We start from the raw sequence: 17,801 nt of genomic DNA, 5'->3' as shown, positions 1-17,801 counted from the left end.
TAATCAAAATGAATTTCTAAGGCAACGTTTTGATTTGAAAACAGCATTTCATTCCTAAAACAATCTCTGTCCACACTAACATGCCTGATAACATGTGTCACATGACCACCCGGGTTCACTGGCTGTAAAAACAGCTGCTCTCCTCCACATGTGAACAGCTGTATCATAAAGTACAGAATGTATCTGAACAGCAGCTGTTAGCAGAGACAACAGGGTCAGTAACACTGTGATTGATTCTCCATGTCTCCATGTCTCCAGCCGAGTCGGGGGGGGGGGGGGGGGGGGGGGGGGGGGGGGGGGGTCATGTGACAGGAGCCCGACGGATCAGCAAAGGTTACGTCTCGACCCAAAAGACCCGTCATCGTTTCCAAACATCTCAGTTTCTGCTCGTCCAGAATAAAACTCTGCCCGAGTTTTCAAACTCAAACGTGTCCAGCAGCGTTTCCAGACGGGTTTGGACGCCACGTGGATCTGTGGCAGAGCGGATGTGTTTTTAAATAAAAACGCAGTCATGTGGATGTGGCCTCGATTAAAGTATCCAGTATGTTCTGATTTGCATATATTAAAAACAGTTTATAGCAAAGTTTTCAAACACCAGCGTCACTGTGATAAAGTAAAGAGTAAAGCAGGTTTCCGTGTGTCTCCAGTGAATCGAGCTGCAGACGACCTGAGATGATTCCTCCTCCGCCCTGATCAGCACGAGTCACAGGAACTCTGAGAGCTTTTAATGAGCATTAACACCATTAAACCCAGGAGCACATAGTGGAGGATATTATATCAAACTTAAAATCAGGTTAAAGGATGAGTCAGTGCTCACAGGGGACGGCCAAGGTATACTGTACATGTAATGGCAGCCACCCGGCAGCAGTAGATGTATAACTGCCCTGGGGGGCCACTGGTAATGCTCCATCTCACCAACCTCATTAAGGACCCGTGTTTTTCACCTTCTCCATCTTTCACCGACATCTCTGCAGCCCGTCGCCGCCTCCATCACAGGTGATGAAAAAGCACCCGTCTAATCAGTTCTATTTCCACGTGCGGCGGCTGCACGGTGTGCGTGCGTGGACGCGGCCGGAGATTATTAACGGTTTAATGGCTAACGAAGCCTGACAGGTGCTCCTCTCGCCGAGATTAAGGAGCGGCGGGTTAATGGCGGTGTGGGTGAGATTGTCATAACTCACAATAAGGCCATTAAAGTAATATTACCGAGAAAGACTTCAGCTGATAAGGACTCAACTCCCCAACAAGGTGGCATCAGGCGGAGGCCCCGGCCATTTCTCAAACACTCCCCCCCCACTCGCCTGCAGCTCGCAGAAAATGAGCTTTGACTCGAGAAGAAGAAACAAGTGATGAAACAAAGGACGAGAAGAAGCTTCTGCCACAAAACACTGGAGCAGGAAAACCCAGTTATTTATGGACATTAGTGAGAAAATCTGCAGCTGATTGGTTCGAAAATGTGACTTAAATTTTGTGCCGACTTAAAAGCGTCGTGACGTTGAGATTAAAAATAAACAAAACCAACTGATCAGCTTTTGATTTATCGTTTTTTCTTCTTTCAGTCTCCGTCCTCCAGGACAAAGAGCAGCACATTCCTCCACTCACACAAACACACATCACACTCACACAAACACACATCACACTCACACAAACACACATCACACACTTCAGCACGAAGATGAAGAGGAGGCGTACACTGAAGTTCACTACTTCCCTCTGGTGGTCGGCGCCGGCCACTGCAGCGTTCAGGAGCCACGAGAACAAAGGAAGGGGGGATGAACAAAAGAGACGAGAACATAGAGCAGCAACAAGCTGAGACCCACAGAGACCAGGACCAGGAGAAGAGGATTCACTGAGGTTCTGTTTTCATCAGATCCACTTAGACATTTACTGTAGGTTGGATTTTATTATTTTAAAATCACTGTGCAGCCGAAAAAACCTCAAACATTTCAGTCTTAGTTTCTTATTCCTATGATATAATAATATAATACAGTAAAATATAATATAATATAATATAATAAAGTAAAATAGAATAGAATATGATATGATCACAAGACAAAAAAACACTCAAGTTGCATCAACAATTATTTTTATTATTCAGGAAATTGAGTCTCATCTGCGACGGCTTGAACAAAGACGCCTGATGAGAGTTTATGTGATCTGGAGTAAATCGAAACGGGCGAATGTGACTCAACGCTGGGTTTTAACTTCTTTGTTGCAGAAGAAGTGACGCCTCGTGGGGCCAGGTGGGGCCAGGTGGGGCCTGGTGGGGCCTGGTGGGGCCTGGTGGGGCCAGGTGGGGCCGGGTGGGGCCTGGTGGGGCCAGGTGGGGCCAGGTGGGGCCTGGTGGGGCCTGGTGGGGCCTGGTGGGGCCAGGTGGGGCCAGGTGGGGCCTGGTGGGGCCAGGTGGGGCCTGGTGGGGCCTGGTGGGGCCTGGTGGGGCCAGGTGGGGCCTGATGGGGCCAGGTGGGGCCTGGTGGGGCCAGGTGGGGCCTGATGGGGCCAGGTGGGGCCAGGTGGGGCCAGGTGGGGCCTGGTGGGGCCAGGTGGGGCCAGACCAGTAGCTTGTGATGCAATTTTCTGTCCGAACCCAACTGAGGGTGAGAAAAGTAACCGAGCCCGACCCAGTGTAGCGTAAGAAATGAAGCTAGCTCTGCTAACATGACCAAAGTCGACCCAAGCCTGAATATTATTTCTGAATGTTGTCCGATACATATCCAGTCTTTAATGAGCAGATCCCATTGAAACAACTTCTCAATCACACTGGTGCACATCTGGGCCCCAACGTCTTATCCAGCAGAACATATCCGTCTTCCTCTCACTCTCCCATCTCAAGTTATCAGGATTATTTCTGCCCTTTCACCGTTTGGCAGCCGTGTTACCAAGATCATTTTCTAATCTTTTCAAAGCTCAAAACCCTGAAGTGGCAGACGGTGAATCTGTGTCAGTGTGAACCTGCAGGGGTCAGAGCTGCCACTCTACACCTGAACAACATCCACCTGCTGTCACCTGTATCCTCCACCACCACCACACCCTGTCCCCCGCCTGAGGAGGAGCACTCATCAGATTTCCAAATCACTGCCACAGGCTTTTTTCTGCTCGGACATTATCACGGGATTTAGAGCGAGACATCACGACAATCGGCTGGAAACACCTGAGTCGGACGCTCAGAGAACTCCTGCTTCCACTTCACCTGCTCTGGAAACTCAGGACATTTTAATTAGGTTTGAATCTGCTTTGGAAATAAATAAACACAAATTCAGTCACAGGTAAGATTTGTATTTATGCTGTAAACACTTGGTCCTCTGTAATTTGGCTTCGTTTTCATCCCATTACCAGAAATCTTCATTGTCTCACTCGGTCGTGTGTGTTGTCATCAACACGCATTGTGAGTAATGTCATTTTCACAGTAATTTGGCCGGGATGTGAGCTGGATGTAATCGCCCAGCGTGCACAGAGAGATTGTATTCATATGTGTGTGTGTGTGTGTGTGTGTGTGTGTGTGTGTGTGTGTGTGTGTGTGTGTGTGTGTGTGTGTGTGTGTGTGTGTATGAGAGATAGGAGCTCTGGGCTGATGAAAGAAGAAAAGCTATAATTTATCTTCTCCTTTTATTACAGATTAAAATGGGCTGCTTCACATTCGTCAAATTGATGATGGTCTTGTTCAACTTGCTTATCTTTGTAAGTATGTTTCCGCTTTGATTTCACGCTCATATATGAAGATGGAGGTGTGTGTATGTGTGTGTGTGTGTGTGTGTGTGTGTGGTGTGTGTGTGTGTGTGTGTGTGTGTGTGTGTGTGTGTGTGTGTGTGTGTGTGTGTGTGTGTGTGTGTGTGTGTGTGTGTGTGTGTGTGTGTGTGTGTGTGTGTGTGTGGTCATGTCTTGTGTGAAATCATTTTTAAAGAGCCTGTGAAGTTAAAGACAGAACAGGACACACCACAGAGAGATCACTTCGTGCTTCACTGGAAACAGAGACGTTGCATAAACATCTCGCGTCACTGAGCCAGAAAACCCTCGTCGCAGTTTTCAGGTCATTAACTTCAAACCCTCTAATTTTGCCACCTCCATCTTGGGCTTAATGCTGATAAGTAAAGTGCTTTGTGAAATGGAGAGAAACTTTGGTGGGGTAAGCTGAATTCTTCTGGAAAGACCAACGTGCACCTGGATTCACTGTCACTGTCCAAACTACCGGCTCAAATCCTCCTCATCCTATTTCTGTCTGACAAATCAGCTCGAAAAGCAGCTCAGCAGCAGCAGCAGCAGCAGCTCAGCAGCAGCCGCAGCCGCAGCCGCAGCCGCTGCAGCTGCAGCTGCCGCAGTAGCAGCCGCAGCAGCTCAGCAGCAGCAGCTCAGCAGCAGCAGCAGCAGCTCAGCATCAGCAGCAGCTCAGCAGCTCAGCATCAGCAGCAGCTCAGCAGCTCAGCAGCAGCTCAGCATCAGCAGCAGCTCAGCAGCTCAGCAGCAGCAGCAGCAGCTCAGCATCAGCAGCAGCTCAGCAGCTCAGCAGCAGCTCAGCATCAGCAGCAGCTCAGCATCAGCAGCAGCTCAGCAGCTCAGCAGCAGCTCAGCAGCAGCTCAGCAGCAGCAGCTCAGCATCAGCAGCAGCTCAGCAGCTCAGCAGCAGCTCAGCAGCAGCTCAGCAGCAGCAGCTCAGCATCAGCAGCAGCTCAGCATCAGCAGCAGCTCAGCAGCCGCAGCAGCTCAGCAGCAGCAGCTCAGCAGCTCAGCAGCAGCTCAGCAGCAGCAGCAGCTCAGCAGCTCAGCAGCAGCTCAGCAGCAGCTCAGCAGCAGCAGCTCAGCATCAGCAGCAGCTCAGCATCAGCAGCAGCTCAGCAGCCGCAGCAGCTCAGCAGCAGCAGCTCAGCAGCTCAGCAGCAGCTCAGCAGCAGCAGCAGCAGCTCAGCAGCTCAGCAGCTCAGCAGCAGCTCAGCATCAGCAGCAGCTCAGCAGCAGCTCAGCAGCAGCAGCACAGTGATGATGTGATGTGTCTCTGTGAGATGTCCAGCGGAGCACAATGAAGAAATCATTGTCTCACTTCATGAAGAAGAAGCTTTAATACTTTGGCTGCTGCAGCTGCTGTTCAAGGTTCAAGTGTGTTGCAACCTTTATCACGAATCAGAATCAGAAATCTGCATTTAGAGAATTTATCTTCCCAGGAAATAACTGGAGCCTGACGGATGTAACGGCTCGGAGATTTGAAAGAAATCGTCCGATATGAGCCTTTCAAAGACGTATCGGCAGATATGAAAACTATTGTCGTACAGAATACGTAAAGCAGAAGAGATGTGCATTCATGTTTACATTTTGTAAGACAAAAATCTGAAAGATACAACAAAGGCTGTTAGTATTATTTCTTATTGAATTACACATGAGAATCATCATATTATTCTTGAGGTGTGTTTAAAACTAGTTGATAATCTTCTTACCCTTCACCCACAGGTCAGATTCTCACTGTCTTTACTAGATATGAAGAATTCTTCCCTTCATTTTGTGGATTTGATGGATCGTGGTGGAACAGATGTTTTCCTCTTTTGAGTGTTATCATCTGTCAGGAGAGACATTAAGTGCAGACATGTGAGAAAGTGGAAGGTTCTGGACGTGGTTGTTGTCTGGGTCCAGTTCACCTGGATCGTATCATTATAAATGTGGTGCATTGTTTTGGATCATTTCAGCGAAGAGATCAGATTTTTGTGATTGTTGCTGTAATTCTACCAGAAGGTTTCGACTGAATGAAACAAGAGACTCTTTCTGTACGAGTGTTAAAATATCACTGACACATTAACCTGAGGGTGGAAACTGTTTCCTCCATCATCATGTGAAAAGATATTGAAGAGCAAGTTCATATAACTTCACCTGAAGCTGTTTCTGACCTGAGAGTCTGAACCAGATCCAGATGAACCCTGAGGTTTTGGGAGCATTAAACCCACAACCTGTATTTGTTAGAGTGCGTGTTCCTCTGCTCTGAGACTTTGAGTCTGAACGTGTTGGAAATCACGAGTGTCTACGTCCGCGTGTTGGGACCGAATCAGATCGTCTGCTGCAGTAGTGTGACCCATGAAGATGGGTTTATACTCCACTGACGTCTTTCTCATTCCCGGCCTTTCAAAGAGAACCAATTCCATTTCAATCGGGGTGGGACGGGCCCGTTCTCCATTCTGCTCCCTCTGTATCTTTCCATCGCTCTATTCACCTCCCCCTCTCTGGAGGCCTCACATTCTGCAGCCTGTTATTCATTCCTTTTTACTCTGACCCTAATAGGCTCTATTTCCCATCTCCATAGATAGGACACTGCCCCCCCCACTCCCCCCCCCCACTCTTTCATAAAGCAGATTCACTTCCAGTCCTTTTTGCCTTGTGAGCGTTGAACTGACAGAGCTTCCACCTGCATGTGGCACAGCAGCGTCAGAGGGATTAACCATCTTCTAAAACATGGGACGCAGACAGGGTGCCAGCTGTAATTATATCTGCTGAGGGATGATGGTGGCAGACCTGGAGTTAGAGGGAGAATATGCTTGTCGTATCGCATTTAGCCAACGGTGCAATGACGGCACCGAACAGGTTGAGGAGACGAGCAGAGAGGGTGAAAGGAAGGGAGGTAGATGAGGAGAGCAGGAGAGAGACAAAGAGACGAAGGGGGAGAGGATCTCCACGTGGGAGACGTCAGCGTCTGACAGGAGGAGCGTGGAGGCCGGACGGAGAGGAAACCGCTGTGACTCTGATGGAGCCTGACAGACAATATCAGGTTTCAAACATGGTTTCTGCAGAGGAGGAGGAAAGAAGAAGAAATCACTCAGCAGGAGGAGTGAGGGGAGGAAGGGGGATAAATGGAGGAGGAAGAGGAGGTCAGAGGTGGAGGCCTGAGGAGGGAGAGGCAGCAGAGAGAGAGGTGTAATGTGAAACATGTGACTCACTTCTGAATCCGTTTGTTATGAGCAGGTTGGACCAGTTTTACTCAAATAGATTTTCAGTGAATGGATGAGTGTTCCTCCACATGCTCACAGACCAGTGACCGGTGCAGTTTTGTTGGTTATGTTGCCTCAGGCTTTAATATTGTTTTAGTAATTAGTCTAATTTCCTAATATCATATTACCAGTATAAATATTTAGAGTTGTTTTCATCTGCTCCATTTTAAAGTTGCTGCGTGTGATGATTACAGCTGTTTCCATGCTGCTTCCTTTTGGTTTCAAAAAGCAGATTTAAGACGAAAACGACCGCCGTTCACAAGCGCGAGGGGGCGGAGCCTGTAGAGCAGCAGGGGCGGAGCCTGTAGAGCAGCAGGAGGCCGGACATGACGTATAAACTCTGCTGTGGAAAGATCAGTGTTGTTGTTTACAGCTCATCCACACCGGCGTCGGCCCTCATCACCAAAAGCTCTGGAACCTCCTCGTGTTTCCAAGTTGACGTCTTCGTCTTCTACGTGTACGGCTCCTCTTCTTCATCCTGAGATCTTTGAGTTCTTCCAGTTCCACGTCCGTCACGTGTTAGAAACCTCGTCAACACACTTCTGCCATATGATCACACGGACTCAACTCGACAATTTACTGGGGGGCAGAAGGAAAAGTCCTAGAAAATGTCCAGATTTCAGTGCAGGGCTGAAAACACTCTTCGTACAGTGTTGACCAGTGAAAAGAACTGGTATTTACTGGTCTTTACTGGTTATTACTGCTGTCTTCAGTGGACACCAAGGCTCTTTCTTCTTCCCTGTCCTTGTTAACCCACCTACTCCCTGCTGCCTTTATCCAGCATCACACTAAATGGATTCCTGTCCATTATGCCCGGGTGAGTGGGGGGAGAGAGGTGGCCGTGGAGAAGGGCAGTGGTTCCATTCAGACGGGTAGAACGAGGCCAAGTCGTAGCAGAGAGTTAGTGATGTAAGATGGTTCCTCATTTCCAAAATCTATTACCCCCTCAAGAGCTGTTGACTTGACCCCGTCTGCACGAAACAGATGATTGACATTTTACCTTGTACAGTGTGGATTACACAGGATTAGCCAGTTGCATACATGCACCTGCACAGCTATTACCACTAATGTTTACTGGTCGTGTTTTTCTCCGTCCTCCTGCAGCTGGGGGGCCTGACCCTGGTCGCCATGGGGATCTGGGTGAGCGTGGACGGGAGCTCGTTCCTGCAGCTGCTGGGGCCGTTCTCCAGCGAAGCCATGCAGTTCGTCAACGTGGGCTTTTTCAGCATCGCCATCGGGATCGTGCTGGTGCTGCTGGGGCTCCTGGGCTGCTGCGGGGCCCACAAGGAGAGCAGGTGTCTGCTGCTCACGGTAAGTTCATCAGAACATCTGTACGTCATTTCCACACAAGTGCAGAAGCTTTGGAGGTGTCGTCAAGGTTTGCTTCACGTTCTTTGACAAACCTGGGGGCCCAATCTGGATGCTAACATCCAAACCTGCATGAGGATTCTGATGTTTTCTAGTTCTGGACAATATGAAACAGACCGAATGAGCTGAGATATCTGGAGAACATCTCAGTGGTTGACTGGAGTCGTCAAATCGTTTGTGCTCCGTTGTGCACGAGAATGTTATAACTTAACAATGACCAACTGACCATTCGTTTCGTTTGATTACGCGACTTTCTGTGAGTTCCTAAATGTCTCGAATCAGCACTCAGACACTGTGTTGTCCTGCGTCTCTCATTAGAAACGTAAAACCCGTTCCCGTCTTGTGCAGCTGACATTAACCCCGAGTCCTCTGGATGTTTAACCAAACAATTGTGCTCTTTGCCTTCCAATGCAAATGATTTATGAAGGTGTTTCCCAGTAAGACTCATCAAGACACTGCTCATCACCAGATAAAATCCACATCCGCCCCCTCCCACCTCGTCCCATCAACACCACCAGCCCCCGAACATCACGGTACATTATGAGGCTCATTAACGAGCGGCCTAACTACCTCTTAGTCCACTGCAGTGAGTCTAATGAGGAGAGGAGGCAGAACATCCCCCTGCAGAGCCTCCATCAGGTCCACACGTCCCATCCAGCTGAGTGATGACGCTGCAGCTCATCCTGCGACCGGAGGAATTCAGACCCTGTGACTGTTACCTCAGACAATTACTGTGTAAAATGGATGTTACAAACATCAGAATCTATTCTGACGTGTTACCAGAGAAATCATTATATATATTGTTATGGGTTTTATTGCCTCCGTCAAAGAGACAATGGGCTAAAACCACAGATTAGAGTGAAACTGTCACGGTGGAGGGATTGTGGAAAAGATCAGGGAGGAACTGACGAGGTCGTGAGAATAATTCATGGATCTTTATGAGTGTGTGTAATTTGGTGCAGAGCCAAATAAAAATCCAGGGACTGTTTGGACTTTGCTGAGATTTGGGTTTACAATATTTCAATTTTCAATCTAGAGCTAAAACTGTTGGGTTTGTATTTGATTTATTTAGATTATCATTAATATTAATGATAGGGGTCTGAAAGGCTGAGGAGATATCTTCATATTCTTCATGTCGTCAAACCAAACAAACCAATATTTACATTTAAAATCTATCTTTAAAGCTGTAGCTGGACTTTTAGAAGCACTGAGGTCAAATCCAACCAAATAAAACATTAAAAACAGGAAGCTCGTTATATTGCTCGTGTGACCTTTAGTACCAAACAATTTTGCCGGTGTCTATTAATAATAATTATCTGGGGACATTGCTGAATATACGTCTGCTGATAACGTGATTCCAATATCGATCTGTTTGTTGACTGATGAAACAAAGATGCAGCGACTCGGTGAGGATTTGCTGCTTTGCTCTGTTTTACATTGAATCTCATTGGTTTTCAGACAGTTGGAAAGAAAAGAGGGGATTTGAAGATGTCACGTTCTGGGACAGGTTCATTTCATCCCTCGTTTTAAACACAAGACCAAATAACCAATGAGCCTTAATGTGATTATATCTGTGGAAGCCTAAAGAATGAAGGACTTTATTGTTTATCAAATTGTGTTTGATTTTTGAAATGTTTCTATGAAGAGTAAAATCTCCTTCCTCCTCCTCCTCCTCCTCCTCCCTCTGAACAGTTCTTCTGCATCGTCCTCATCATCTTCATCGCTGAAGTGGCAGCAGGAGTCGTGGCTCTGGCCTACGCTTCATTCGTAAGTTCCCCACTTCACCTCCTCCTCTTTATTTCACGGCCTTGTGACATCCCATTCCTCTTCCTCCTCTTCCACTCCTCCTCCTCTTCCTCCTCTCCCTTTGTCTCTTAATTCCTCTCGCCCCTGCCTGTTGTTCTCTTTCACCCCCATCACCTCCGCGTCCCACTTTCTGGATTTTATCTCCATGTAAATTCTCCATCATAGCTGCGGCCATCATTGAATTACTGGCTTTATGTCCGCCTCAGTACATTCAGCTACTTAATGACTGCGGATGGCCTGGGGCTGTGTGCGCTGTCTCTCACTTTGAGCAATTTATTACTCTGGAATATTGAAGCTAAAGCATTTTATATGCAAAACAGCCTATTTACATACGTGTCCGCCTCTCACACACACACACACATGCACACACCTATATGCTCTCACACAGACGCTCCATTTCCATTTAGTGCCTCATATAATAATTACAAGGATTTCAAATGAACTACGTAGAAGCAGGTTAGTGAAGACTGGGACCCTAATAAAGAAAATAGAAAGTGGAGTTCCTTATCCAATCAGACGATGTATCAGAGGCCCCAGGACTGAGAGGTAATCTAAGACGCATCCGTCTGCGGCGAGGAGCTGATGAACGGAGGAGCTGTGGACGGAGGAGCTGTGGACGGCACGGCTCGGGAATTACATTTGTTTGTGCGTCTGCAGTTGGTGAAACAATCTGCAGACGCCACGCAAAGACGATCAGAGAAAAGCAGCTGAATCGGTTGAATGTTGAGTTCCATGAACGATCTGTCGCTGCTTTCAGACCTGCACTTAAACGTTCTCAAGACTTTTTCTGGAACGTTTCCATGCACCAAATGAACGTCCTCGTGGTTCAGACATTATATCGTCCAGACCTCCTCTTCTGGTCTGAGGAACCTTTCACACCTGATGTTTAGCTTCTGAAGCTCTGAAACAAACCAGGTGTGAACGAGTCCCTTCCTTTAAAAAGAAAAGGTACTTAGGACCAAACTACTGACTAAATAATAGAAGCACTTTTTGTGGCGGTGTCTAACTCCTGCTCCTCCTCTCCTAGTTTCTTGTTTGTCGTCCTGTGGATTCTGTCCTAAGTGTAACCTGCTCTCACACAAAGAAGCTGTGTTAGTGTTTGTGTGTGATTTCCTCTGTTGTGTGTGTGTGTGTCCTTGAACCCAGAGCAGCGAGTATTATTGCTGCTGCTCAGGTGGTTTTGTTGGAATAAATCTTCCCCATCTCTCGCCTGTCAGTTACAAAAGCTGAGCTGACCAAGGTGAGCCGTGTAAACTGCATGTGGTGGGAGGCAGAGAGCACAGCGCTGTGTGTGTGTGTCTGTGTGTGTGTGTGTGTGTGTGTGTGTGTGAGAGCTGTTGTCTAAAGCTCAGTGAAATGCAAGACACAACTCATAGGTTTGTCTTCCTTAAGGAGATCTGCGATGTGGTTTAGAGTCAATTTAACGCACTGTTTGTTGGCTTGAGCATCATCTGTTCATTACAACACAAAGGACGTCTTCAGCTCCATCGTGGACACGAGTGCGAGAGCAGCTGTCCATCTCCGGCTTTTGATAAGACACAGTAAACACAATAGAATCAGAATAATGAATATGGGTAATATACATCTAATATGCATATATATAGCCGCCTGTGTCAATAAGTAAGAGACAGAGGCGTGGACAATGAAAGGAGACGATAAATAAAGCCTTGATCTATTCTCTTCTACTTATCTGCAGCATAAATCTGCCTCGTGGCCGCCGGGCCTCCACAGCTCATCTGAGCGAAGAGCCAATAACCTTCAGGTGGTCGGAATAACGGAGATTTAATAAGCAATTCCAGGAGGCATTATGAGAGGCCGTCAGTGGTCATGGTTGTTCTTACCCCCGCCAGTTATTCGAAAGTGACCAGAGTGGAGATTTATTACCGGAGGCCGATACGGGCGTCACGTGGATTAATGAAGGAGGTGTGATGTGGCGTTTAATGAATCACACTCTGACACGCGGGCACGGAGAAGGAATGTCCTCTTAAAGAAACCTAATCCAAAGCAGATTACTGTTTGCTTTCATTTCTCATCAGTGAGCGGAGGATTAGCTGGAGTTAGTCATGTAAGATGATTAACTCCCAATTACTTCTGCTCTACGGCTCCGCTAATTAACATCTTCATATTAAAAATAGAAAAATATTCCACCAGATCTCGTTCAGAGCATCAAACCCACAGAGAATTGTTCAAAGTGTTTGAGTCGTGGTTCAGTCAGTGTTTCCAGCAGCAGGTACTTTCTCCTAAAGCAGCTGTAATAAACCCACTGGGCTCCACAGACTCCAGAGCAGGTAAAGAGTCAGAGCAGGTAAAGAGTCAGAGCAGGTAAAGAGTCAGAGCAGGTAAAGAGTCAGAGCAGGTAAAGAGTCAGAGGTGAGAACAACAGACTTAGATTCATCAGGACGACGCTTCGCTCCGGATCTGCTCCGACTCCAACTGATCAAGACTGAAACGTGAGGATATTTCCAAGTAGATTGAAATGAGAAAAAGCTCCATTTGTCTCTCTTACCATAGAGAATTATTACGTCTATATCTATAATGAAGAAGAAAAACATTATAGATTTCCAGAATTATCTCGTAATGTTACAAGAATAAAGTGGCGTCAACGTGTTTCCTCGTCCTCCCTCGGTCACTGGAGGGCTTCTCCAGCTGCTTCTGTTGGGATCAGCCACAATTTGAAAAATCGTCCACATTGTCAAGGAGATTTTCTTTTCACTGAAATGGTTGTAAGAGTATATGATTGTGGAAAAACCTTTAGAACAACATTTAAACACATCCTTCCTTCCTTCCTTCCATCCATCCTTTGAGGGGGGGGGCTGGATCCAATCCCAGCCGACACTGGGCGAGAGCAGTAAAATCTCTTTGGAATTAAACAAAGATAATCTGGTATCTTCACTTGAACTGGAGCTGAACTCTGTGTCTTGATAACAAAATGCATCAGTGGCACAAACTGGAGCTTTGTCGATGAGGCTTAAACATAAATATGTATTTATCATCCTTTCATTCTCTGTTTCAATGATTCCTGATGATGCCTGTTGGTTTTTGTGATGTTAAATTATATACAAGCATGTTAATGTGCTGCCGAGCATTTTCTTCTCGTGACTTTTCACTTCTTGCTCTTCCTCTTTAGAACAATGATTAATTAGCAGCCGGCGAGTCGCTGCAGTAAAAGAAATCGATAATTATTAGAAACACTGTGAAGCAACAAGAGATTTAAAAACACGTGAAGCTGAAGATTGTATCGTGTGTGTAGTTGTTCACGCCACCACTGTATTGATAGATGTGTTATCACCTCCCGCCTCCTTGTGCTGTGTTACTGTGGGCTTTGTCCTGCCTGTCCACTGTGTGTGTGTGTGTGTGTGTGTGTGTTTAACGGGACGTGGCGAGGCGCTGGGCCGAGTGACAGTGATGAATTAGCCTGCTGGTAATAACCTTCTCTGATCTCAGCCACTCTCCCAGCTTCTTGGGGGGCACTTTTAATTGTGGCATGTATCCCAGCATCCCCTTGGGCATCTTGTACGCCTGCTCCCTCTGATGTACACACACACAGACACACACACACACACAACAAAACACGTGAGCACATGCACGTACAGTAACCACACACACACACACACTCTCTCTCATCAGCTGAGGTCTTTGTGCGACTGGAGTATTCATCAAAGTGGGAAAGAGGGAGATGAAGTGTGTGTTTTTGAGTGTGTGTGTTTGTGTGTTTGTGTGTGTGACCCCCCCCCCAGCCTGAAACCTAACCTGCCTTTTCTTTCGCACTTTGAATAAACTCAAATATCAGACAGAACGTGTCCTGACCAGCAGCAGCCATATATATGTAAATGCCCCCAACCCCCCACCCCTCTTATTTATGACCGTAAAAAAAAGGAGGAGAAGAAGAAGAATGGAGAATAATGGCTCGGCCCGTTTTTTGATTTATTTTCATTTTTGCAGGTGCCGGACCGCGGCTGTTTATTTCCCAGGTGCTTTGTGCGAGAGAAGATTTATTTAATTTGTGATGAATAGGTGACTCCCGGAGAATTACCTCTGCTGGCTGGAGATTCAGTGTTTTATTCTCCGGCTGCTGTGTGAATACGTGAGCATGTGGGACCGCGGCAGTAAAAGAGCTGCAGCACTTCCACTCGCTGGGTATTTATATCAGAGACCTTTCATGTGCAGAGCGACGTCTCAGAGACTCGTCACTGAGACGTTCTGGAAGAAATACGACCATTTGAGAAGTGAGACATTTCCTGAAGGTTGATAATCAGGATGAAGGAAAAACACAAAGAATTAAAGTAAAAAGAGAAAACTCAAAAAGCGCCACATTAACTCTTCTACCTGCAAAACAAGTGCTTGCTTTTAAATAGGATTTAAAGTTTAAAAACTAAAAGACTATTTCCTTATTTAAACTAGTCTAATGTGACCTGCTCTGATTGGATCCGTGGACCAGTTCCTCCGTCGATATTTAAACAAGAACATTTCTGAAAAGTTAAGATACTCTCACAAAAGTTAGGACATTTATGTAAGAGAGACGATTAGGAAATATTTTAGGAAAATTAGGGCATTTTGTAAAATCTTAACATTTTCATTTCTTTGGAAGCAAGAATAAGTATAAATAAAAGTGTGGACATTTTGGAAATGAGCGTTAAGGTTGAAAAATAATTGATAAAAGGTTTTGATAAAATACTTTAGAAATGACATTTTGAAAGTCTGCGTAATGTGCTTCTTCTTCGAAGGGAAAGTTGAGGATTACATCTTGACTTTAGGTGTCTTTAAACGACACGTGTGTGTGTGTGTGTGTGTGTGTGTGTGTGTGTGTGTGTGTGTGTGTGTGTGTGTGTGTGTGTGTGTGTGTCTACAGGCCGAGGGGATCCTCAGAGCGTGGGCGACCCCCGCTCTACAGAAGGATTACGGCCGTGAGCCTGTGGTCACGACGACCTGGAACAGCACCATGACCGAGGTGCAGTCTCTTCATCCTCACACGGTTTCTTAACGACAAACTGCAGATGTTCTCAGACTTAATATTTTTGCAGATTTTCCTGGTTTTCAGTTCCAAACCGAACTTGCTGTCGTTTCAATGTGAAACTTGTTTTGTTGTCGTGTTCGGTTGAAGAATCTGTTTTCATGACTCATCAGCTGAAGGATTCTCCAACGCTGCAGTGGTTTCAACACTTGACGGAGGTCGTACCCGAACACACTATGCTAACTGTCCATGCTATGCTAACTGTCCACAACCATTATAACGGATCACAAAAGCTTTGACTTTATTTCACAGACTTATTAAAATCTCGCTCTGTGTTTGAACTCAGCTGCTCCGATAAAACGGCAAAAAACAAACTTTAGATAAACTTTAAAAAACACTCTTTGTACAATCTGTTATCTGCTCGTTCACCTCAGCTCAGCGGCTCAAGGTCACACCGCTTCCTCGTCACGGGAACGTTACCGTCGCTGCCGTGAGCTTCACACTGGCAGCGTGTTGTCAAACTGTCGAGCAGCGTCAGACCTTGGGATATTGACAGTTTATTGTGCGGAGGCAGCCATTTCACTTCAGTTGAACTTTTTCATTTGAATGGAATTTAGTTTATGGAGCTCGAACCATCCGAGAGAGAATCTGTGAACGTGTCATGTTTACCTGAGGCAACTTCATTGCCAACAGTTTTCGATAGAAGAGGGATTTCTGTGCACAAACACTGACGACGACCTGAACTCTGGAGGAAATGCAGCAGCACAACTCATGTTCAGGGTTAAATATCAGATGTTCAACGTTAAAAATCAGCTTATAACTATTTTCTATGTAAAGATGAATTACAATTATTCTGTCCTAATGAAGCTAGCGACGCTGAGTCGGCTGAGAGTCGGTACGGTTGAGTTTTAAAAACATTTACAGAGTTTGAAGATTGAAACTGAGCGTTTAAATTATCACATGAAGTTTAAGGATTGAAAACTTCACGCGTTTCCTTTGTGTCACAGCTGAAGTGCTGCGGATTCACCAACTACACAGACTTCGTGGGCTCTTGGTTTGAAAAGGACAACGGAGGCAGCCTGCCGCCCAACTGCTGCTGGACCCGCAGCGCCCCCTGCAGCCCAGGCGAGGCAGAGCGCAGCAATGTGCAGGTGAGATGGAAAACAAAAATCGATTTAGTTCCCTCACTGGTATAAATACGGCCGTTCCTACATTTACAATAAATACAATTCAGCAGCAGCTCAGACTCAACCATCACAGTTTCTGAGACATTTCAGTCTGGAACAAACCATCAAACCTTTCGCCAACTTCCTCATGAATATTTCCTAACTTTTTTTCGCTAAAAACATGAATTATAATGCGTCTCAGTGAAAACGTGGATTTGAGGGTTGATATTTATGCTGTGACTCGATGCTCCTCAGGGCTGTTTCCAACAAATCCTGGAGGCGCTCAAAAAACACGCCAACATCGTGGGAGGCATCGCAGCAGGAGTCGGAGTCTTGGAGGTAAAATGACATGAAAAGGAAACGCGACTCACGCTGCTGTTCACTTTGGCTGGAAGACGTTTGTTTCGTGTGAATGAAGCTGCCAAAACAAATCTAGAATTAAAAAGCTCTAACTTTAACCCAGTTAATGTCCCAGAGGAACGATATGTGACAGAGTGTGAAAGCACATTGAAAAACAACTGCCCTTATTATATAGCCAATATAAGATGTCTCTTTTAATCTGAAGGGACTTCCTGGTAAACTGAAGTACAGATATACATTATCTGTACTCAACAGCAGTACATGTACTTCAGACTTCGTGTTTCTGTTTCCTCAGATTGCCGCCATGGTCGTGTCCATGTACCTGTACTGTCACCTGGACAACCGGGTGAGCTGAGGCGCCGTCAGAAACACGACGGACACGACGCAGAGGAATCACACGTGGCTCCGATTTGAAATCAACGTGGTTTAATGTCGTCACGTCCGAGTTCCGACTCTCGTCGTCTTTCTGTAGTTTCTTTTCTTTCGGGGAAGCATCTGTAGTTTCACTATGATGTCATGTTAACCCCGTAAGTAAAATCCTTCTGTTTTTAAGTGGAGTACATTGTGGATTTTTATTCTCTGAGTTTCTGTGAGTTTAAACCATTTTGGATTATGTAAGTAAACAAGAAATTAAATATATAACATAGGTCTGGTTGTTTTTAGAGCATTAATGAAGAATTATTACATATTAAATCTTTACATTATGGTTAATATGTGATGACAGCAACTCGTGGACATTTTCACTTGAGGTGCATTCACCTGATTTTCCAACACCATGTTAATTCACTATTAGGATGCAAGGGGGGGGGGGGGGGGGGGGGGGGGGGGGGGGTGGAGAGACAGGGGCCCATTGTCTCATAATCTGTCCATTACTGAGACGTCCTCAGGGCCACTGTTCCCCCTCTTACATTGTTTCATGTATTCCTCTCTACGGTGGAGCTCCCGTGTGGAAGGAGGCAGCGGAGCTCCGTCCTTTGTCCTGTTTATTATTCAGCCCTGTTCCATCTCCTGCCCTGAGATTACACTCATTGTGACACAGGGCTGAGTAAATATTGACCAATAAAAGGCCCGAGCACAGACGGCGGCGCTGCTTTGTTCCGCAGGTTATCTGTCGCTGCTGAATTACTTCTTTCATCGCTGATCATCCACCAGCGGCTCGAGGCTTCATTCACCTGCTTCTGTTCAACGAGA

At 46.2% G+C, this 17,801-nt stretch overlaps 1 protein-coding gene across 1 annotated transcript; it reads left to right on the top strand.

The window, feature by feature from the left end:
• Window positions 1–3,118: 3,118 nt before the first annotated feature.
• On the top strand, window positions 3,119–17,414 carry LOC117759811 (tetraspanin-1). The gene is made up of 8 exons (XM_034582239.1): window positions 3,119–3,266; window positions 3,616–3,678; window positions 8,064–8,270; window positions 10,020–10,094; window positions 14,983–15,081; window positions 16,092–16,235; window positions 16,506–16,589; window positions 16,906–17,414. The coding sequence occupies exons 2-8, from the start codon at window positions 3,622–3,624 to the stop codon at window positions 16,963–16,965; spliced, it is 726 nt and encodes a 241-aa protein (XP_034438130.1). The 5' UTR covers window positions 3,119–3,266; window positions 3,616–3,621; the 3' UTR covers window positions 16,966–17,414.
• The last annotated feature ends 387 nt before the right edge of the window (window positions 17,415–17,801 follow it).

Source organism: Hippoglossus hippoglossus, chromosome 4 (assembly GCF_009819705.1).
Source record: "Hippoglossus hippoglossus isolate fHipHip1 chromosome 4, fHipHip1.pri, whole genome shotgun sequence".
Lineage (NCBI taxonomy): Eukaryota > Metazoa > Chordata > Actinopteri > Pleuronectiformes > Pleuronectidae > Hippoglossus > Hippoglossus hippoglossus.
The sequence above is the reverse complement of the archived record's forward strand: the minus strand, read 5'-3'. Positions and strand labels throughout refer to the sequence as shown.